General features: G+C 40.7%; 1 protein-coding gene across 2 annotated transcripts in view; it reads right to left on the reverse strand.

The window, feature by feature from the left end:
• Nucleotides 1-23,908, reverse strand: part of AAGAB (alpha and gamma adaptin binding protein) — a 73,198-nt gene that overhangs the window by 13,771 nt on the left and 35,519 nt on the right. For both annotated transcript variants that reach the window (XM_043470881.1, XM_043470880.1), the window contains exon 5: nucleotides 20,935-21,018. In XM_043470881.1, the coding sequence (XP_043326816.1) occupies nucleotides 20,935-21,018 (84 nt within the window). The remainder of the gene's footprint in view (nucleotides 1-20,934; nucleotides 21,019-23,908) is intronic.

Here is a 23,908-nt window from a genome sequence, read left to right on the forward strand (position 1 = left end):
TCCTTGACCAGGGATCAAACCTGCACCTCCTGCATTGGAAGCACAGTCTTAACCACTGGACCACCAGGGAAATCCCCAGCTTTTATTTCTTTAAAGCACCAATTATTTGGCATCATCTCATCACACAAAGTTCAAGTTTTCTTGTATTTTAAGTCTTCTTTACATCCCCTTTCTCTCCCCACAAAATGTTTTCTTTTCTACCCATGTGATAAGATGATCAAATTTACCATAACCATAACTAAGATACCTCAACTTATACACAGAAGATGCATATATTTTTAAATAATATTTTTAAAACATACCATACTATTTGCATAAAAACTGTTATGCAAATACAGTACTCGATCCAAAATGATTTCACTAGTATTAGGAAAGTAAGCATACACTTTTATCTCACATTCCACTTCTGTTTTGACAAATGGAAATGACATGTTCTTAATATCACAAAAGAATCAGAATTGACTTATTCTCTTTTTCTAAACTACTGCTTGAAAAGGGTAAAATTATAAAGTATATTATTAAAGACAGCACATCTTTAGAAAAATAGGCTTAAGCACTAAATCTGGCTCCATCACCAGCTTTGAATTCAGAAAAGTCAATCTCTGACACCTGTGACACATGCTCACAAGTGAAGAACTGTCTCTGCCAATACCTGAACATGTAATAAGCGTGACCAGAAAAAAACCACCCTATATTTTTTTGCCTTTTATCCTGATTGTAAATATGTTCTTTGTAGAAAATTTGTAAAATAGAGAAAAGCATAAGGAAGAAAACTAAATAACCAAAGATGCCAGTTAACTTCAGCATATGCCCTTCTATTCTTTTTTCCTGTGCATGCATACACACAAATTCTTAATAAACTGAATTAAATATCAGAATGTTTTTTTCCAAAGTTGTAAAGGAAAGCTTTATACTAATTCCAAAAGTGGTTCTACTGTGAGTCCCTTCTCCAGAGCCTAAAGCACACTCTTGAAAATCCTCAAAGGAATGTTTAGAATCAAGTTAAAAAAAAAAAAATTCAGAACCAGTGTGGGGATTAATGAGAGCAAATGAAACAAACAAAAAGATGACTTTTCTTATGTGGCTCATAACCATCTCTAAAAATAATTCCAAAGAATGACTACAAAAATGTTTTGCAAGGGGGTCACAGGAGGAAGCCTGCAGTGCCTTCGTGGTGACTAATCTGAAGAGATTTCCCACCATTTATTTGCCTATGGACAATTTTGGGGGTGATTTTTTAAGAACAAAATCTCATTATTTTACTCATACATTTACTGCCTTCCATCTTCTCTAATTTGTCACAATTCTTCCTTCCCCTTTTGCTCTTACAACACAATCTCCTCCACCAAATTATGCATTCTACCTAAAAATCAATGTATTAATACATCACATTTTATTTTTGACCACAACATTCACAGTGAGAGTACTGACAGATTATTCAAATCATTTTTTTCAGTTCCACAATATTAGGTGCTGGAATAAAAAAGAGGAACAACTCATTCTGTCTCAAGGAACTCAGTTCCACAGAATATTAGGTTGATATAATTCTACTCTATCCTAGAGGTTAGGTAAGTGGAGTCCAGCAACATGATGCCATTTTCCCAAAATCACCCAGGCAGAGACAGACCCCATTAGAATCCTCTTCATTAACCATTCTTCCATTCACTAATTTGATGTTATTTTGTTTTCTGTAACATTAAATTCAATTTTTAATCATCATTTTTTCAACTTTTAGAAAAAAATTATATTAAAGGTACTAGCCATCTGCTTTCTCAGGAGAGTAACCCAGGTATCAGGCAGCCAGAGAGACCTTATGTTTTGGTTCTCAATTATTGACACTGCTCTGTACATCAGTTGCAAAGGATGCCTTAAAAATGGACTGGGATTTCTGCCATGGTATCTTGTTACCAAGTACATTCCGGAGAACATACATTAATAGATGACCAATCTTTTTATTTATAATGGGAAAACACAGAAAACCATATGAAAGGATTGTTTCTAACATTAAAATTCCACTTAATCTTTACCCACTTGCATCACTGGATAGTCAATATTATAATACACTGAAAGTAAATTTTCAGAGCTTCTAAATCCAATCTCCACAATTACTGCTTACCACTGGGAGATAACTGTTACAACCCTGTAATATTTATTTAGTCTAATCCCTCCTTCACTGATTAGGAACAGTAAAAGATCACAGGATTTCCCTTCCTAGCCCATTCCTCAGTGGTGGTATTTATAAAACACCAAAAAAACAAAAATAAACAAACAAAAACCCACTGAACACTCAAGAGCCAACTAAATCCTCTGTGGTACCAGCGGTCAGGTAACAAAGCCTGCGATTGGTGGTGGGGGGGGGGGTTGAGGGTAACATTAAACTGACACTCTAAACAAGGACACTACACATAATGCTACTTTCCTATGCGAAACAAGTGACAGCTTCACCTGAAACAAAACAAAACTCATCAGGCTTCTACTAACCATCTTCTTTTCCTTGAAATTAAAACCAAGTCGTAACAGTAAATAATCTGCCTGCAATGCAGGAGATCCAGTTTCAATCCCTGGGTCAGGAAGATCCTCTGGAGAAGGAAGTGGCAACCCACTCCAGTAGTCTTGCCTGGAGAATTTCATGGACAGAGGAGCCTGGTGGGCAATAGTCCACAGGGTTGCAAAGAGTCAGACATGACTGAATGACTAACACTTCACTTTCCCAAGTTCAAGGCATAGTACTGAGCAAGATGCCTTGATCATCCAAAGATAACAAAGGAGTTTGTCACTAGGTTTCCTGGTGCACCAGGCAAATGGAAAGAGAAGACAGCTACACCGGAGACTAAAAACGGAGGTGGGAGTGGGGGGGAATCAACTTTAAAAATCTGTCACATCTGGCATAAAGCACTGCCCCCAGTCAGTTCTCTTTCATGATAACAAGAGGACATTATCCAACTATAAAAAACCCCCAAATGCTAAGTCTCCACAGCCAGAAGCTGGCTCTCACAGGAGCGGAGGGTAACAAGTAGGCAGCTGAGATTTTACTGACATCCCTTTTCTTAAACCAATTTTCAAGTAGAGTAAATGGAAGGCAAGACAGTACGGGGAGTATTATACAAGGTGAGCAAATTGACATGGATAGAGACATCTAAAAAACCCTACCAAGGTGTACAGGCACTTCTAACAACTTCATTTCCTGGACCATTTGAAGGCTTTAATGCATACAGTGCAAACTCTGATCTCTCTAGAAGTTTGACCTTTACAGTGAACACAGTGACATCTGGGAATTTGCTCCAAGGACAGCATATTAAAAAGCAGAGACATTATTTTGCCAACAAAGGTCCGTCTAGTCAAAGCTATGGTTTTTCCAGTAGTCATGTACGATGTGACAGTTGGAATATAAAGAAAACTGAGTGCCGAAGAAATGATGCTTTTGAACCGTGGTGTTGGAGAGGACTCTTGAGAGTCCCTTGGACTGCTAGGAGATCCCACCAGTCCACCCTAAAGGAAATCAGTCCTGAGTGTTCACTGGAATGACTGATGCTGAAACTCCAATACTCTGGCCACCTGCTGTGAAGAGCTGACTCATTGGAGAAGACCCTGAAGGTGGGAAAGATTGAAGGCGGGAGGAAAAGGGGACAACAGAGGATGAGATGGTTGGATGGCATCACCGACTCAAGGGACATGAGTTTGAGTAAACTCTGGGAGTTGATGACGGACAGAGAGGCCTGGCATGCTGCAGTCCATGGGGTCACAAAGAGTCGGACACGACTGAGCGACTGAACTGAACTGAACTGAAGAGTTTAGTATGTACCACCTGATCGTTCAGCTTACTGTTTCTCAGCTGCTTTCATCATGGCCCCTTAAGGAAAAACTTGTTTCCTTCTCTACTTGTAACCAACACTTCTGACATCAGATGTATGGCTTTTTCCCACACAAAGCAACTCTCCAGTTCTTAGAGGACACCAACCACATATCCTACAATTTAATGCAATTCTGACACTACCCCCCATAGTTAGTGCAGAACTCCCTGCCAAGGGGCTCAGCTCCTCATGAACCCCTCCTCAGGTTTGATAATTTGCTAGAATGCCTCACAGAACTCAGGAAAACAGTTTACCTACTAGATTACCAATTCATTATAAAAGAATGTAACTCAGGAACACCCAGATGGAAGAGATGCATAGAGCAAAGTTTTCAGGCATGCCACCCTCCCAGCACCTCAATGTGTTAACCAATCTGGAAACTGACCGTTGGTGATTAACAACCTCTAGCCCTTCTCCCCAACTCAGAGGTTGGGGGTGGGGTCGAAAGTTCCAACCACCTAATCATGCGGTTGTTTCCCCTGATAACCAGTCTCCCATTCTCAGGGGCTTTCCAAAACTCATTCTATTAACATAAACTCCAGTGTGGTTTAAAGGGGTCTGTTATTGAATTCACAGAAGATACTATTTTCACCTGGATTGCTCTGGAATTATTTCGGGAGCCAGGACAAAACCCAAATATTAATTTATTGTAATATTTGGAGCTCTGTGCCAGGAATTGGGTACAAAGACACGCCCCCTCAGGGCCTTTCTAGACATTTGTTTCCTAATTATAATATACCCTCCCCACTGAACTATTAATATTACAGATACACTATATCTATGCTTATACATTTTATGCATATCTGTGCTTTATACATAAAAAATAAATTATATACACTACCATATGTAAAACAGATAGCCAACGGGAACTTGTCATATGACTCAGGAAACTCAAACTGGGGCTCTGTAACAAGGAGGCAGGGGGGTGAGGGATGGAGCGGTGGGAGTGAGGTTTAAGAGAGGGGACATACATATACGTATGGCTGATTCATGTTGATGTATGGCAGAAGTCAACACAATTGACCAGTTGTAAAGCAATTATCCTTCAATTTAAAATAAATAAATTTTTTTTTAAAAGCATGAAGCTTTCACTTATGAAACAAGACATTGGTAGGGCCAAGAATATGAAACCAGGTTATTATAAGTTAGCCCAGAAATTTTACCTCTATATCAAGAAGATTTAGAAATCTCTCTCTAGAATAACAGTTTGTCTACAACTGTAGTACCATAATTTAACCTGTTTCCTTTTACAATGTGAAATTAAGTAACAAATTACATTAACTGAGCACCTACTATGTACAAATAAACCTTAACTCAAACTAAAGAGAATAATCCGTGGTGACTCTGAAGTGAAATAATTTAAAATAAACTATCTTTCATTAGGCCTAACAGGACAGTACTATCCAGAAGCCTTACTGGTATTTTGGATTAAGTGCAGAACAATGGGATAAAGTTAGTATCAACACCACATCAGACAACCTTTTTAAAAGGATTTATTTAAAATGCAGTCAGTAAAAAAGGTCCAAAAACTCAGGTATGATCATTACTTCTTGCCTGTCTCATTAAATATCTTACTCACGGCAGCAGAACACCTCAGCTTGAGAGAGTTCTGTGGGGAATGAACTCATCTGACTGCCAATAATTTCCCATGAAGCCTGGGTAAATTATTTAACTCCTCTGTGTTCATTTCTCTCATCAGCCAAAAATGCAGATCTACACACTGTAATCCCCTGGAGAAGGGAATGGAAACCCACTCCAGTACTCTTGCCTGGAAAATTCCCAACCTGGTGGGCCACAGTGCACGGGGTCGCAAAGAGTCGGACACGACTGAGCAAATAACACACACAGAGACACACACAGTAATGGAAAAACACAACACTCCTGGGTTAGGAGACCTGCCCTGCTGTCCCACCTTAGCTACTGATTCACTGTGTGGATGTGGGCAAGTCACCTCTCTTCCCTGAGGCCTCGTTTTTCTGCATCTATGAAAGGAAGACATCACGCCAGAGGCATGCATAGCGATTCTATGTTCTAAACGCTTCCCCTGGCTAATTCATATACACTAGCATACTAAACAAAACAGTGTCCCTTATTAAATTATATAAAATTCAACAATATGCAATCTGTACAGCCAGTACAAGACTTGATAGAAAAAAATACTTCATAGAAAATATTGGGAAGTAAATGATTGTTCTCCAAAAGAAAAGTCTTAAAGGTTTAGGCCAAGAGCCTTCCTAACCTGAATCAGGCACAACTGTCATTCAAAAGAATTCACTGCAGTCCCTTCTGAATCATTTCTCTTTTCTGCCTGGATCATCTCTTAGTGGAATGTACTCCATAAATTACCTCCTAGGATTTGGGAAATCAAGTCCCCATGTACCCTATGCATACCCTACACTACATATTCCAATTAAATCCCTTCTCAGCTTTGGTTTTTCCAAACTCATTACTTTAGACAATCTCCATTCTTCCCCTCCCCTTAATCATTTCAACAGCTCTGAGTTAAATCACTTCCATTAGAACTTTCTTCACCTCCAAGGAGGACAAGGAAGAAGAGTGATCAAAATGAAAGCCAGTAAAATAGGGAGATGTGGGGAAAATACATTAGAGAAAAAATTTTCACCACTGTTCTCAGTTCTATGTCACAAAGTAAAATATCCTTTCCCCAAACTACCAGACTAAGATATTCTATCTTCTGAGAATTAACAGGTCAGTTCTCTGATTTCTCTATGCAATTGATTGCTTCTAGGCATACTGCTTCATAAAATACTGAAGTATCTATTATTAGAAGCATTCAACCAAAAACGGTGGACAATCATCTGGCAGGGATGCTATAGAAACCATACCTGTACTGCATAGAACAGACTAGCTCAAAAGTTCCTATCAGTTTTCCATCCAAATGCATTCGAGAGATATGCCACCTATCAATCAACTGGGTAATACTGGCTTACTAGTTAAAATGAATATCAATGGGAGCCAGGCAAACACCTCGAGAAGACGTGTGTCGTATCTAATATACAGTCCCCTACTCCCACTGGGTCACTGGATTGAATTACTTCTAAAACTGCCTCTAAATATAAAACCCTACTGATACTCTCACACAGTCTATATTTGAAGGCCAAGCATCTGATACTTTGCTGCCATCATCCAACATATCATCCAACCATTCCCCTTTCAGTTCAGTTCAGTTCAGTTGCTCAGTCGTGTCCGACTCTTTGCAACCCCATGAACCGCAGCAAGCCAGGCCTCCCTGTCCATCATCAACTCCCGGAGTCCACCCAAACCCATGTCCATCGAGTCGGTGATGCCATCCAACCATCTCATCCTCTGTCGCCCCCTTCTCCTCCTGCCCTCAATCTTTCCCAGCATCAGGGTCTTTTCCAATGAGTCAACTCTTTGCATCAGGTGGCCAAAATATTGGAGTTTCAGCTTCAGCATCAGTCCTTCCAATGAACACCCAGGACTGATCTCCTTTAGGATGGACTGGTTGGATCTCCTTGCACTACAAGGGACTCTCAAGAGTCTTCTCCAACACCACAGTTCAAAAGCATCAATTTTTCGGTGCTCAGCTTTCTTTATAGTCCAACTCTCACATCTATACATGACCACTGGAAAAAACCACAGCCTTGACTAGATGGACCTTTGTTGACAAAGTAATGTCTCTGCTTTTTAATATGCTGTCTAGGTTGGTCATAATTTTCCTTCCAAGGAGTAAGTGTTTTTTAATTTCATGGCTGCAATCACCATCTCCAGTGATTTTGGAGCCCCCAAAAATAGTCTGCCGCTGTTTCCACTGTTTCCCCATCTGTTTGCCATGAAGTGATGGGACCAGATGCCATGATCTTAGTTTTCTGAATGTTGAGCTTTAAGCCAACTTTTTCACTATCTTCTTTCACTTTCATCAAGAGGCTCTTTAGTTCTTCTTCACTTTCTGCCATAAGGGTGGTGTCATCTGCATATCTGAGGTTACTGATATTTCTCCCAGCGATCTTGATTCCAGCTTGTGCTTCCTCCAGCCCAGCGCTTCTCATGATGTACTATGTATATAAGTTAAATAAGCAGGGTGACAATATACAGCCTTGACATACTCCTTTTCCTATTTGGAACCAGTCTGTTGTTCCATGTTCAGTTCTAACTGTTGCTTCCTGACCTACATACAGGTTTCTCAACAGGCGGGTCAGGTGGTCTGGTATTCCCATCTCTTTCAGAATTTTCCACATTTTATTGTGATCCATACACTCAAAGGCTTTGGCATAGTCAATAAAGCAGAAATAGATGTTTTTTTTGGAACTCTCTTGCTTTTTTGATGATCCAGCGGATGTCGGCAATTTGATCTCTGGTTCCTCTGCCTTTTCTAAAACCAGCTTGAACATCTGGAAGTTCACAGTTCACATATTGCTGAAGCCTGGCTTGAAGAATTTTAAGCATCACTTTACTAGCATGTGAGAGGAATGCAATTGTGCAGTAGTTTGAGCATTCTTTGGCATTGCCTTTCTTAGGGATTGGAATGAAAACTGACCTTTTTCCAGTCCTGTGGCCACTGCTAAGTTTTCCAAATTTGCTGGCATTTTGAGTGTAGCACTTTCACAGCATCATCTTTCAGGATTTGAAATAGCTAACTGGAATTCCATCACCTCCACTAGCTTTCCTCATAGTGATGCTTCCTGAGGCCCACTTGACTTCGCATTCCAGGATGTCTGGCTCTAGGTGAGTGATCACACCATCAGGATTATCTGGGTCGTGAAGATCTTTTTTGTACAGTTCTTCTGTGTATTCCTGCCACCTCTTCTTATTTCATCACAATTTTAATTACTGGCTCACTGTCCTCTTCTCCAATACTATTTCTGTCTGATTCTCAGAAAGTTCAATACACATACTGATGGTCCTTCTAAGAACTTGACTCTTGGTTCATTAAAGTTTTGTTTTACAGATGCTGTCCTCGACCTATTTCAGTCAAATAGTCACACGGTCATAGCCTAAGATCTTATTATTATCCATTACAACCCCTCCATATCTCAATTTCATGCATCTCATTCGCTGATCACCACTTATTTTCCCAGCTTATTACCCCCACTCCCTTATAGTAGCTCAAGCCAATTAACCTTCAGCTTCACTGGGACCTCAAAACTATCACCTTTTCCCTGACTCCTCTCCCCACTGATTTTCTCTCTCGCTTTCTTACCCAGTTTAAATTCCATGATCAATCATTATACTCATTCTCTTATGGATACAACCTAATCCCCTTCTTCTCTCTTACCATGATATCCTTGCTTGGCTAAAGCTCAACTGATGATCCCATGGCTGCACCCGTGTACCTTAAGGCAGCCAGGGAAAAGACCCACCCCTCGACTCCACCCCCATGGGCACATACACACACTCCTGCTGCCTGTGCCTGGCTTCACTTTGAACGTATCACACCAGATTTCAAGTGGGCCCCGTCGTGCTGTCTGGCAGTCATTTATTTTTAGCATTTTATCTTACATCCCTAGGCTCATCTACTCTCTCATTCTCCTAGATAGCTTTCACATTTGCTTCTCTCTCCTCAGATCCTAGTACAACCTCCTTCTGTCCTCAGTTGATAACCCGGCTTCTGACCTCACTGAGAAAACAGAGGCAATCAGAAGAAACTTCCACAGATTTCCATGCCACATCTCCCCACCCAGCAACATCTGTGCCCACACACTCCATTCTGCCTCTGCAGAGATCTACTTTCCCCTCCCATCCATGGCCAACCTCTTCACTCCCCCATTAGAGCCCACCCTCTCTCGCCTACTCAAGGACAGCCTTCTAGCACTCCTCCCTTCTCTCTCCTCCTCCAACAGTTTTCTCACTTTTTTACAAGCTTGTTCCCTTCAGCCTATGAACATGCTGCTCTTGATCTCATTCTAAAAAATACAATAAATAAAAGTAAACCACACTCTTCTCACTAGCACCCACCTATTTCTTTGTTCCTCTTTCCTGCAAAAAAAAGTTTTCAAGAACGGTTTACAGTCACCATTTCCAGTTCCTCTCCTCCCACTCTCTCCTAAAACTACTTCACCAAAACTGTCTCCTCAAGTCCACTGATGATCTCCACAGCGCTAAATCTGCAGGGCAGTTCTCAGTTCTCATCTCACCTGGCCTGTGAGCGGCATGTGGCACAGCTGACCACTCCCTCCACCTTGACAGCCCTCCACTCGTGTTTCCAGGACCCGGCACTCTTGGTTCTCCCCCCTCGCCTGTCACTCCTTCTGTGTGTCCCTGCCTGGTTCTTTCTCTTCTCCCCGTCCTCCTAATGTTGGAATGTCCCTGGGCTGAGTCCTTGGTCCTCTTTATTTACTACACTTACTCACTTGGCGATCTCATGTAGGCTCAAGGTTTTAAATGCCGCCCATGTGTCTCTCCATGCATCTAGCCAACTGGCTACTTGATATCTCCACTTGGAAGTCTAGTGTCCCTTTCAAAAGTTAACACGTCCAAAAGTAAACCACTGATATGTCACCTTGCCCCTCAAAGTCGGCTTCACCTGCAGCTTCCTCACTGCTGTTGATGGCATCCTCTTCCTCTGACTGCTTAGGCCCACATCCTGGGGTCCTCCTTGACTGTGCTCTCTCTCTCATCCCTCACATCCAAACCATCAATCAAGCTGGCATGACCATAAAACAGATCTGGAATTTGACCTTTCCTCACTCCTTCCATTGCTACAACTCTGGTCTGTGTCACCGCTCTCTTTCACCTAGAATATTGCAGTCACCTCCTATGAGATCACCTTGGCTCCTCCTCACCTTCACCGTCTCTTCGCCACAAAGCAGCCAGAGTGCTCTTTACAGACCTCACGTCAGATCATATTACTCTTCTACTCAGCAGAAGCCCTGCCAAAGTCCCTGGCTGACTGAGCAAATACGCAAGTTACTATGATGGCCTGTGAGACCCTGATAACTGGTCCTCCATTATCCCCTGACTGGGCTCCCTCCTCAGCCACAGTGCAGTCCTTGATCTTCTTCAAACACACCAGGCATGGACTCTCTTCAGGGCCTTTGCCGTAGCTATCTACTCTGCCTGCTAAGCTATTCTCCCAGATATCACATGGCAAAGACCTCACCTCCATCCTCAGATCTCAAGCTCTTAAGATCAACCTTAAGACCTACACCTATTTAATACTGCAATCTACCCAACTATCTCAACATCCCTAACCCTGCTTTATTTTTTTTTCATCATCACTTATCATCTTCTAGTATATTGTACAACTGACTAATTAGGTGTATTATCTACTGGCTAATGTGTCCCACTAGAATGAAAACTCTACAAGGACAGAAACTTGTGTCGGTTTTGTTCACTGATGTATCCCGACCACAGATATCAATGCCTGGCACATAGTAACCACTTGATAAATATTGTTTGGACTTGCCTGGTGGTGCAGTGGATAAGAATCTGCCTGCCAATAAAGGGGACATGGGTTTTATCCCTGGTCCAGGAAGATCCCACATGCCGGGAGCAACTAAGCCCATGTGCCATGATACTGAGCCCATGCTCTTGAGTCCACGAGCAGCAACTACTGAAGCCCGCACGCCTAGAGCCTGTGCTATACAACAAGAGAAGCCACTACAATGAGAAGCTTGCACACTGCAATGAAGCATAGCCTTTACCTGCCACAACTAGAGAAAGTCTGTGCAAAGCAATGAAGACCCAGCCCAGCCAGAAAAAAAAAAGTGTTTTTCTGAATGAATGAATAGACACTTGAAACTAGATCTAAAATTATGGAACAGTGAGAAATCTGAGGTTGACAGAAGACAAACTCACATGATCTAGCTACACCTAAGGCCTCAACTGTGCCCCAGACAGGCAGCTACTAATAAAGGCTGTGTTATTTCTTCCTGGTCTCAAGGAGATCTTGTCATACTAGAAATAGGTACCAAGGAAGTAGAGAGGACAGGGCCCACTATTTTCACCTTTGCCTCTAGGTGACTCTACCCTGGGCAGAGTCCTATCTCTGTCCTCTGGCTTTGTAAGTCAGAGGAGTGACCTGTGAGTATTACACGATTCATGAATGGGAGAAAGCAAATCAGTCAAAGGGCTAATAGCTTTCAAAATGCCGAGTTTACTCTCATGGATTTAGCACAGACTCTTACAAGTTAGAATTAGAAGACTATCATCTATGTCAGTGGTTCTCAACCAAATTGCGTATCTGAATTCCTGAGGCACTTAAAAAATACTGTAGCCACCCCTCCCTTCTAAGATAAATGGTCTGGGTGAGACCCAGACAGCACAGGTCATAAAAGCTTCCCAGGTGATCTCACTGTGCAACCAGAGCCATGGATGGAGACCAACCTCCTTTTCCAGATTAAAAATAAAGCCTAGACAGAATGAGCTCCACATAAGGTCACACAGCTACTAGAAATGTTGGCACTGGACACTGTCACCAGACTCTTTAGAGAAATTTCACGTCAATATAGCAATTTATAAGGCTATACATCACAGTAGTTAAATGCATGAGACTTCAAAATTATAAAGATCTAAGTTCAAATCAGAGGCTTTGCTATTTCACAGCTAATATTAGTGGTTCTCAAACTTTACTGCATATTATAATTACCTGGGGATAATTACCTGGAGAAGATGTTTTAAATCTCTATGCCTAGGCCTCACCCCACAGCAGTTAATGCAGAATCTCCAAGAATGAGATTCAGGCATCAGTATTTTTTAAAGTTCCCCAAGTGATTCCAGTGTGCAAAGAAGTTTGAGAACTGATGACTTATATGACCTTGGGGAAATTACTTGACCTCTTTAGGCCTAACTCTTTCAAATATTGTGATTAAATAAGATAATGTATATATATTAGCAGCTCATTAGTATGGTTACCATCTCACTGCCTTCTATCAACATCCTTCTAACAGTACTATCATCATTAACAGTACTATTTCCTTCCTTACTCCCTTCCTTTTTTCCTTTCTCTTTCCAGCCTTCCCTTTCCTCCTTCTTACTGAGATATCATTTACATATATATATAACATTCAACTTCTTTAAAGTATGAAATTTGGTGGGTTTTAGTATATTTACAAAGTTGTGTAGCCATCATCACTACATAATTCTAAAACACTTTTATCACTTCAAAAGAGAAATTTCATACCCCAAACCACCCCTCCCTACCCCTGGGAACCACTAATCTACTTTCTATCTCTATGAATTTAAGTATTCTGAACACTTCACTTAAGTGGAATCATTAAAATATGTGGCCTCTGTGTCTGGCTTTTTTCATTTAGCATAATGTTTCTGAGGTTCATCCACGTTGTAGCATGCATCCATGCTTCATTTCTTTTTATGGTTGAATAATATTCTATCATATGGATGCTGTTTTCAGCAGTTATTTCCAATTCAGCATTTGTTTCCACTTTTTTTTTGCAATTATGAATAATGCTGCTAGAAACATCTGTGTTCAAGTTTTTTGTGGACATATGTTTTCAATTCTCTTGGGTAAAATACCTATGAGTGGAATTGCTGGGTCATATGGCTTACTTTTCTGAGAAACTACTACTGTTTCAAAGTGGCTATAGCACCATTTTACATTCTCATCATCAGTGTATAAGGGTTCTAATATCTTCACATCCTCACTAATGCTTCTTAATGTCTCTTAGATTATAGCTAACCTGGTGAGAATGAAGTTGTATCTCACGTGGTTGTGACTTCCCTGATGATTAATAATGTTAAGCATCTTTTCATATGCTATTTGTGTACTGGCCATTTGTGTACCTTCTTTGGAAAAATGTCTATTCAACTCCTTCACCATTTTAAAAATTGCATTGTCTTTTTATTATTAAGCTATAAGGGTTCTTTATACATTCTAAGTACTACATTCCATGCAAAGATGGGCACAATAAAGACAGAAATGGTGTGGACCTAACAGAAGCAGAAGATATTAAGAAGAAGTGGCAAGAATACACAGAAGAACTGTACAATAAAGGTCTTAGTGACCCAGATAACCACAATGGCGTGGTCACTCACCTAGAGCTAGACATCTTGGACTGTAAAGTCAAGTGGGCCTTAGAAAGCATCACTATGAACAAAGCTAGTGGAGGTGATCAAATTCCAGCTATTCCAAATCCTAAAAGATGATGCTGTTAAATTGCTGCACTCAATAGGCCAGCAAATTTGGAAAACTCAGCAGTGTCCACAAGACTGGAAAAGGTCAGTTTTCATTCTAATTCCAAAGAAGGGCAATGCCAAAGAATGTTCAAACTATGGCACAGTTGCACTTATTTCACCATGGAAGCAAGGTAGTGTTCAAAATCCTTCATGACAGGCTTCGACAATACATGAACCAAGAACCTTCAGATGTACAAGTGGATTTAGAAAAGGCAGAAGAACCAGAGGTCAAACTGCCAACATCTGTTGGACCATAAAAAAAGCAAGGGAATTCCAGAAAAACATTTGCTTCATTGACTACGCTAAAGCCTTTGACTGTGTGGATCACAACAAACTGTGGAAAATTCTTGGAGATTCTGCATTAACTGTTGTGGGGTGAGGCCTAGGCATAGAGATTTAAAACATCTTCCCCAGGTAAACTCCATGGCTGATTCATGTCAATGTATGACAAAACCCACTTCAATGTTATGAAGTAATTAGCCTCCAACTAATAAAAATAAATGAAAAATAAAATAAAATAAAACATCTTCCCCAGGTAATTATAATATGCAGCAAAGTTTGAGAACTACTAACATTAGCTGTTAAAGAGATTAGAACACCAGACCACCTTACTTGCCTCCTGAGAAACCTATATGCAGGTCAAGAAGTAAAAGTCAGAACCAGACATGGAACAATGGACTGGTTCAAAATTGGGAAAGGAATACGTCAAGGCTGTATACTGTCACCTGTTTGTTTAACTTATATGCAGAGTAAATTATGCAAAATGCCGGGCTGGATGAATCACAAGCTGGAATCAAGACTGCTGGGAGAAATATCAATAACCTTGAGATATGCAGATGACACCACTCCAATGGCAGAAAACGAAGGGGAACTAAAGAGCCTCTTGATGAAGGCAAAGGAGGGTGAAAAAGCTGGCTTAAAATTCAACCTTCAAAAAACTAAGATCATGGCATCCAGTCCCATCACTTCCTGGCAAACAGATGAGGAAAAAATGGAAACAGTAACAGAATCTTGGGCTCCAAAATCACTGCAGACAGTGACTGCAGCCATGAAATTAAAGGTGCTTGCTCCTTGGAAGAAAACCTATGACAAACCTAGACAACATATTAAAAGCAAAGACATTGCTTTGCCAACAAAGGTCCATATAGTCAAAGCTATGGTCTTTCCAGTAATCATGTACAGATGTGAGAGCTGAACCATAAAGAAGGCTGAGCACCAAAAAACTGATGCTTTCAAACTGTGGTTCTGGAGAAGACTCTTGAGAGTCCCTTAGACAGGAAGGAGATCAAACTAGTCAATCCTAAAGGAAATTAACCCTGAATATTCACTGGAAAGACTGATACTGAAGCTCCAAATCTTTGGTCACCTGATGCAAAGAGCCAACTCACTGGAAAAGACACTGATGCTGGGAAAGATTGAGGGCAGAAGAGGGCAACAGAGGATGAGATAAGTTAGGCGGCATCATCGACTTAATAGACATGAGTTTGATCAAACTCCAGGAGATAGTGAAGGGCAGGGAAGCCTGGCATGCTACAGTCCATGGAGTCACAGAGTCAGACACAACTGAGTGACTGAACAACTGGATCCTTATCAGATAAATGTATGGTTTACAGATACTTTCCACCATTCAGAGGACACTTTCCTAAGAGTAAATGTAGCAACAAAAAGAATAAAATACTTAGAAATAAATTAGCCTAAAGAAACAAAAGACCTGTATATAGAAATCTATAAAACACTGGTGAAAGAAATAAAAGATGACACAAATAAAGAAGCAAAAAAAAAAAAAAAAGAGTAAATGTATCTTTTCTTTGGTTGTTTCTGTATCATTAATGCATGTGTATGTGTGTTTGTATTTCCAGCTACACAATATATCCCTCATTTTTTTTTTTTAGTAGTTCAAGTATAGTTGACTTCCCTGATAGCTCAGTTGGTAAAGAATCTACCTGCAATGCAGGAGACCCCGATTTGAGTCCTGGGTCAGGAAGATCTGCTGGAGAAGAGACAGGCTACCCACTCCAGTATTCTTGGGCTTCCCTTGTGGCTCAGCTGGTAGAGAATCCACCTGCAATGTGAGAGACCGGGATTCGATCCCTGGGTTGGGAAGACCCCTTGGAGGAGGGAGACCGCTTCAGTATTCTGGCCTGGAGAATTCCATGGACTATACAGTCCATGGATCACAAAGAGTTGGACAAGACAGAGCAACTTTCACTTCACATAACTGATTTACAATACTGTGTTAGTTTCAAGTGTAGAGCAAAGTGATTCAGTTTTACATATATATATATATATATATATACAGATTATTTTCCATTATAGACTATTACAATATATTGAATATAGCTCCCTGTACTATATAGTAAATCCTTATTGTTTTGTGTGGTTTGTATCTGTTAATCTCATACTTCTAAGTTATCATTATTATTTTTTCTATTTACCCTATTGTATGGAGCCCATCAGCTTCCAGATGTCAGTTTCTTGCTTCAACTGCCAAGCCCTGCAGCAGACAGTGTTGCTTTGGGGAATTTTGAAGGGAAGATTCTCAGAACAAGTGCTCCTGGAAGCTGTTAGGGCCTTACCTGAAAATTCCTCAACCCATGTCAGCTGTCTATGAGCCCCAAGGTTCCAAGCTGCCAGGGCAAAACTTTTTACCAAGTCCAAGCTCATAATGCTCATGGAATGACAGATTAATAAATCGAGAGACAAGTTGTTGGGGCAAGGAATAACAACTTTATTTGCAAAACCAGCAGGCCATGAAGGTGGTGAAACTAGAATCCCAAGGAACCATCTTTTATATTATTAACTTTTAAGAAAAAGACTAGGGGCAAAAACTTACTAGGCAGGATAAGTTGTTCAGACTTACAATAAGCAAATAACTGAGCTTGCCATTCATTTCAATCAGGAAGTCCCATTGAGGAAAACACATTCACTTTATCTTGGTGGAAGGCAGGAAGAAAGTTATTCATTTTTAAGTTTTTAATTAAGTGGATTTTCAGATTGGGTATTTGACTTGTGAATGCCTAGTGGCCTTAAACTGCAAAGAAATGAAACCCTAGTCAGATCTGCACATTTTCAGGGATATTTGCCATAACAGCTAAATTTTCACAGTCCTTATTAGAATTGGAAATGTTTTTCCCAAGCTGAGCACATTTAAAATGCATTTTTATAAGATTTCAAACTAATACTTTTCTGAATCAAAATTAAAGACCAATATGATATAACCTCAATGATCCATTATTGCTTACTAAATAGATAATACATATTTCAAAATAATTAACTGAGATTATATAACTGGCAATGTAATAATCCCAAAGAATCAACTGTGATTATAGTAATTTTTCTAATGAAAACAACAACAGGAAAGCTAGTCATTAGTGTCCTGAAAGTGAGAAGTGGCCCCACTCTACCTCTCCCTGTTTTACATTCAGTGTGGTGTACACTATATCACATATTGTCAGTTTCTGCCACAAGAGTCCACTTCTAATTTGTTCAGTTTATTTCCCCCCTCTGTACAGATTTTTTAAATTTTAAATGCATTTTTCATTAACTGTCATAATCATATGATCCCCCCATAACCTGTTCAAGCAGTGATTTAAGTAACTTTTTCTTATATTAAAGAATCTTAGGTTCTTGGAATAACTCAACTAGGTCAGGTTATATTCTTTTTATGTATTTCAGGGCTAGGGTTGCTAGTATTTTGGTTAAAATCATGGCATCTATGTTCATAGAGGAGAAGGCCTCTAATGATTTCCTTTATTGGTACTATCTTTAGGGATTTGGATCATTTAACCTGGCCTTAAAATGAATTAGGTATGCTACCTCTCTTACTATTCTCTAAAATCCTGTATAAAAAACCTTGGTTGAATTTCCAGCAGAAAAACAAACAAAAAAGAACACCTCCAATATTTTTCTTTACTTTGTCAACTAACTTCCTGATTTAAAATTTTGGGGGGTTTAAAAAGCTTTGAGTAGTGATGGCTGCACAACAATGTGAACGTATTTAATGCCTCTGAACTGTAGACTTAAAAATGGTCAAAACGGTAACTCTTACGCTATGTATATTTAATCACAATTTTTTAAAAGAGAAAAACAAAAGGAGAGAAAGAGGAAAGGGGGGAAATGAAAGAGAAAAAAGAACTAGAAAAGATGGACACTTGCAAATAAACAGAGCAGTCTGAGCACCTGCTGGCAGGCGACCTTCACGAACAGGCTGCTGGGAGGCGGGCACGGCTCACTCAGCCCACCAGCAGAGCAAGGACCTACAGAGGGCACGGGGGCAGGCCAATCCTGGAACAGTAATACGGCCCCCACCATATACTCATACCGAGTTCTGTCTCTAATCTAAGATGTGGGGCTACACAAGGATGTCCTCCACACTTCCTAAAACTTGGGCTGCATCTAAATGCCACTGTATTTCCATACCTAGGGCTCCTTCGAGAAAGAAGAGAGTTAAGTTTCCTTCATACCATGTAGGTCAACATCCTCTTAAAAATGGAATTAAGCTAACAGCAATATTTGAGGTTTGGTTAAGAGCAAACCAATATATCACTACTGCAGAGAAAAAAAATAAAGCAAAGATGCTTCAAGGCAAAGGCCATGAGAAATCCAGTGTGCCTCTTGGCTTTGCAGTTCTCTTGAGAGTATTGTGTAGTGTCTGAAAAGCATATTTTGTTTTCCAGAAAATACCTTTGACCATAATTCCAAAGTAATAAAGTGTGTTCAGTCCAGCTTCTAAATTTATAGCTATAAATGTAAATTATAAGATGTGCGTGAGTGCTAAGTTACTTCAGTCGTGTCTGACTCTGCAACCAGGCAGAATTCTAGAGGCAAGAATACTAGAATGGGTTGCCATGACCTTCTCCAGGGGATCTTCCTGATCCAGGGATCGAACCTGTCTCTCTTGAGTCTTCTGCATTGGTAGCTGGGTTCTTTACCACTAGCACCACCTGGGAAGCCCACAGTACTTCTTTAATGTGTAAACTTGAGGGGCGGATTTTTCAAAAAGTGATTAAAACCAAATAAGCTCTCTTGAAAATATTTCTTATGAATATAACAAGCACCACTGAATGTAACTGTATTCCACACTGATCCAGTTTATATACCATATACCTTAAGTGTATTTTCATAGTGATGACAGTCTATAGCAATGGTGCACCATGATAAATTTTCAACAAGGATTTGCTGAATGAATGAATGAGAACCAAGCCTTAACTGGGGTCTGTTTTGGTAACAGGGAGATGAAAACATAGGCTGAAATCTATTTTTTTAGAACTATCATGGCCTTAACTTGATTGCTTCTACAACAGAATAAAGTCTAATATCTTTGGAATTCAACATAATAAGACCCATTAGACTCTCCCCCAGAAAACAATTAAATGAAAGGGAGAAAGGAGAAGAAAAGGGGAGGAAGGAATACCTTTCTATGCTAGAAGCAAATTCTCTCATGATGCATGGCTTCAATTAGATTTCAGGCAAGCTCAAAAGCCCCCACCCTCACTTTAATCTCAAGTGTCAACAGAAAACTGAGATGAAATATTTCTATTTTTATAAAACCGATTTTCCTTTATCTCAGGGAATATGGGATAAGGTCACTTAAACATGATTTTTCTCATTCTTTTCTGCAGTGTCTCACCTAGCATAACATACTTGTTGGGGCAGCCAAGTGCTACAAAAAAGAAAAACACTACACAGGCAGTGATTCCAACAGAAATATGTTATAGGTTGCATTACACTCCCCTACAAATTATATGGTGAAGTTCTAACCTCTCATACCTCAGATTGTTACCTTATTTGCAAATATAATTGGTAAAGATGAAGTCATGTTGGGGTAGGGTGGGCTCTTAATTCATTATGACTGTTATCCTTATATAAAAAAGACAGGGACAGAGACCAGCAAACAGGGAAAATACATGTGAAGACTGGAATTACGCTACCAGAAGCCAGAAGAGACACCCGGAGCAGATACCTCCCTAGCACCATCAAAGGGACCTCTGGCATCTAGAACTGTGAGACAATAAATACCTGTTGTTCTAAGACTCCAGTTGGTTGTAGTTTGTTACTGCAGCCTCGAGCAAACTAATACAGACAATAAGAGGCTAATGTGTACCAACTAGCCCGTTGGCTTCAAACAGCACTTGAGATTCAGCTTCTCGCCCTATGGCTACTGAGCTGCAGCCACAGAGCCTGACTTCAGGCTCTACCTCTTATCTGCTTCAGCTGCCAAACCCACCACAACATCAACCTTTCAAAGGTGCCAACTTCTTTGCACCACTTGTTAAGAAGTCTCGTAATGACTCACCACTTCCTATAGGAAAAAGCTCAGATTCTCCTGCCTCAAATACAGGCCTCTCTCCCCTAAGCTAGGTCCAACTGGTAGGCAAGAGTTTCTGAGAAACCCTAAAAGATACAACCATTATTTTTGAAGACACGCTCCCTCCACTGTTTGCCACTCTCTCGCTTCACCAACCCAAATCTTGACCATCCCGTGAAGACAACTGCTAAGACCTGCTTTCGACTTGAAACTCTATACTCAGGCCCACAATAAATAAAGGCCACATCTCTGGCCCCTCTGCCTCTGCTGCTTGAATCAGACATTCTGTACTCATCCAAGACTGCCTTGCACAGTTACCTAGCATTTTAAAAGTACACACTTTGATTCCTCTGCGGGACTGCTGGACTATGAGCTCTGTAAGGACAGAAGTCATCCTTTACAACTTTGGGGGTATTTTGCAAAGCCAAAGACAAGGCCAAGCATGTTAAACGTAAGTTCCAAATTCTTGTTAACGATTCAACATATATTTTAAAGTCTTAGAAATGTTTATTTTGGCTTTCCCTTCAACTGGGACTTTAAAATGGAACAATATACAGATTTCATATAATCTTAATGCTTCCACATATATCTGAATAATTTAAAACTTAGAAAGAACAGGAGGAAAAAAATCTTTAGAACGTTTAGTCTCAAGTTACTTACCATTCTTCATCACTACATTGGACCAGACGTTGGCATTCAAGGCTTGAACAATTCGCTTTACTCCTGTAGATTCTGGGAAGTCATCTAATCAGGGAGGGGGAAAAAAAAAGTGTATATATATATATACACATACACACACACACACACACTCTTACACATACATAAATATTTATATATATTCATCCCTCAGTATTCATGAAGGACTGGCTCCAGGACTCTCTCCCCACCATGGATAACAAAATCTGCAGATGCTCAAGTCCCTTATATAAAGTGGTTTAGTATTTACATATAATCTACCCACCAGTCAATCCCTGGGTCCAGAAGAACCCCTGGAGAAGGACATAGCAACCCACTCCAATATTCCTGCCTGGAGAATACCATGGACAGAGGAGCCTGGCAGGCTGCAGTCCATAGGGTTACACAGAGTTGGACACAACTAAAGTGACCTAGCACATAATCTACCCACATCATCCTATATACCTTTTTCCTCCCATATACTTTAAATCATCCCTTGACTTCTTATAATACTTAATACTATGTAAACTTTTTGGAACCCTCTGTATTTTTTTTTTTTCCTGAACATTTTCAATGTGCTGTTGGTTGAATCCATGGGTGCAAAACCCTTAGATACAGACAGCTGACTATATGTGTATATCTAGGACTGTGGGCCACAGTCCACACTTTAAAATAACTGACAATTATCTTGCCTATTTAGTTGCTATTTCACACTATAACTTACGTAAAAAGGAAAAAAAAAAAAACTAAGAAAATACAAAGCTTGGAGCTCCTGATAAGAATATTCTAGAAACTGGAGAGTGAACAAGATGGCAGAGGATAAGGATGTGGAGCTCACCTCCTTCAACAAATACGTCAAAAATACATCTACACGTGGAACAATTCTCACAGAACACCTACTGAACACTGGCAGAAGAACTCAAGACTTCTGAAAGGGGAAGAAAATTTCCACATAACCACGTAGGACAAAAGAAAAGGAAAAAAGAAAGAGAAAGGAATCAGGACAGGACCTGCATCCTTGGAAGGGAGCTATGAAAGAGGAAAGGTTACAATATCCTGGGACGTCGGTGCACCAGCAGAGTGGTCAGCCAGGACAGAGTGGGAGCTCTGGAGCCTCAAAGGAGAGTGGAGCAACTGGCCGGAGAAGGCAGAAAAGAGACCTGCACAGACAGCGGGCGTGCCGCCCTGCACGGCCCAGTCTGACACGTGTCTGCCAGTGCGGGCGGGGGCTGGCTGCGGCACCTCAGGCTCTGGAGGTCAAACTCAGGGGGAGCGCTGGGGCTGGCTGTGCAGAGACGGCCTGAAGGGCTGGAAGGGCACGCCCACAACCAGAGGCACACGAGGAAGCAGCCTGGACCCGCCACAGAGGCAAGTGCCACTGCAGGGGCCACGCAAGGGGAAAGGCAGGGCTGCTTTAAGAGCCTCTTTCCCTGCACACACGGTCTCAGACTTCAGGACACTGCTATGCAAGCTCTGGGGGCAACACAAACCACTACAGGCACAGAGAGATCCAAGAGCAGGCGCCAATCACCGCCCCTGCCACTGTGGGACCTAGGAGTGCACAGGAGCTGCTGCCATGGGCCCCAGGAGTGGGTACCAGCCAACGCTGCCAGCGGCCTGGGAGAACACGTGGATCACAGCATCTGTGCACCCCTATCAAGGGGGTAAGAGCCGGCACATGCTGAGGAGAGGCAGACGGCGTCCACATAAAAGCAGCCCCTGCATGGAAAACATGAACCCCACGCAAGCTACACAGAGACGCTCCCACAAATAAAGTCTTCCAAGGCCACAGTATGCAAGTTTCTCCTAAACTCAGAGTAAGAGAAATATATGTAAAATGAGATGCGGAGCAACCACTACCAGTTAAAAGACCAACAGAATTCCCCTAAAAGAACAATTAAACAGACTTCTTCAGTGTAATAGACTCCAGGTTCAAAAAAGAGGTAATGAATATACCAGAGGAATTAAGAAAGGCTATCGACAGAAATGCATATTACTGTAAAACAAACAAATAACTAGAAACTATGAGGAGGAGGCAAGAAAATTAGAAAATTCATTTGCCAAGATTAAAACTAAGATAAAGGCAATGACTAGTAGAATGAAAAAGTGATTTGGAAAACAGAATAATGAAAATCACCCATTCAGAACACAGTAGACAGAAAGCCAAATGAAAAAAAAAAAGTGAAAATAATATAAAATACCTCCTATGGACAACATGGGCTTCCCCGGTGGCTCAGTGGTAAATTCTTCTGCAATGCAGGAGACACAGAAAATGTGGGTTCAACCCCTGGGTCAGGAAAATTCCCTGAAGAAGGGCACTGCAACCCACTCCAGTATCCTGTAGGGAAAATCCCATGGACAGAGGTGCCTGGCAGGCTATGGTTCATGGGGCTGCAGAGTTGGACACGTCTAAAGCAACTGAGCACACATGCATGGGATAACGTAAAAGTGTGCCACTCTATGATAATAGGGACATCAGAAGGAGAAGAAAGAGAAAAGGAGATTGAAAATGTGTTTGAAGAAATTATGGCTGAAAGCTTTCCAAACCTAAAGAAGGAAACAGATATCCAGATACAGAAAGCACAGAAGTTCCTGAATAAAATGAACCCAGACCTATACCAAGACAAACTATAATCAAAATGGCAAAAGTTAAAGACAAAGAGAAGATTCTAAGTGCAGTAAAAGAAAAACAAAGAGTTAATTATAAGGGAGCACCCATAAGGCTATAAGCTGATTTCGCTAGTCTGAAACAATGCAGACTAGAAGGGAGTGGATAAACATATTTAAAGTCTTAAAAGGGAAAAATCTGCAACCTAGAATGCTTTACCCAGCAAGAATATCATTTAGAAGAGAAGGAGAGAGAAAGAATTTCTCAGACAAGGAAAAACTAAAAGAAAAGAGCAATACTAGACCTATTCTAGAAGAAATATTAAGGTCTTCTCTTATTATAAAAGAATCA

The sequence above is a fragment of the Cervus canadensis genome, chromosome 6 (assembly GCF_019320065.1).
Source record: "Cervus canadensis isolate Bull #8, Minnesota chromosome 6, ASM1932006v1, whole genome shotgun sequence".
NCBI classification, from domain to species: domain Eukaryota; kingdom Metazoa; phylum Chordata; class Mammalia; order Artiodactyla; family Cervidae; genus Cervus; species Cervus canadensis.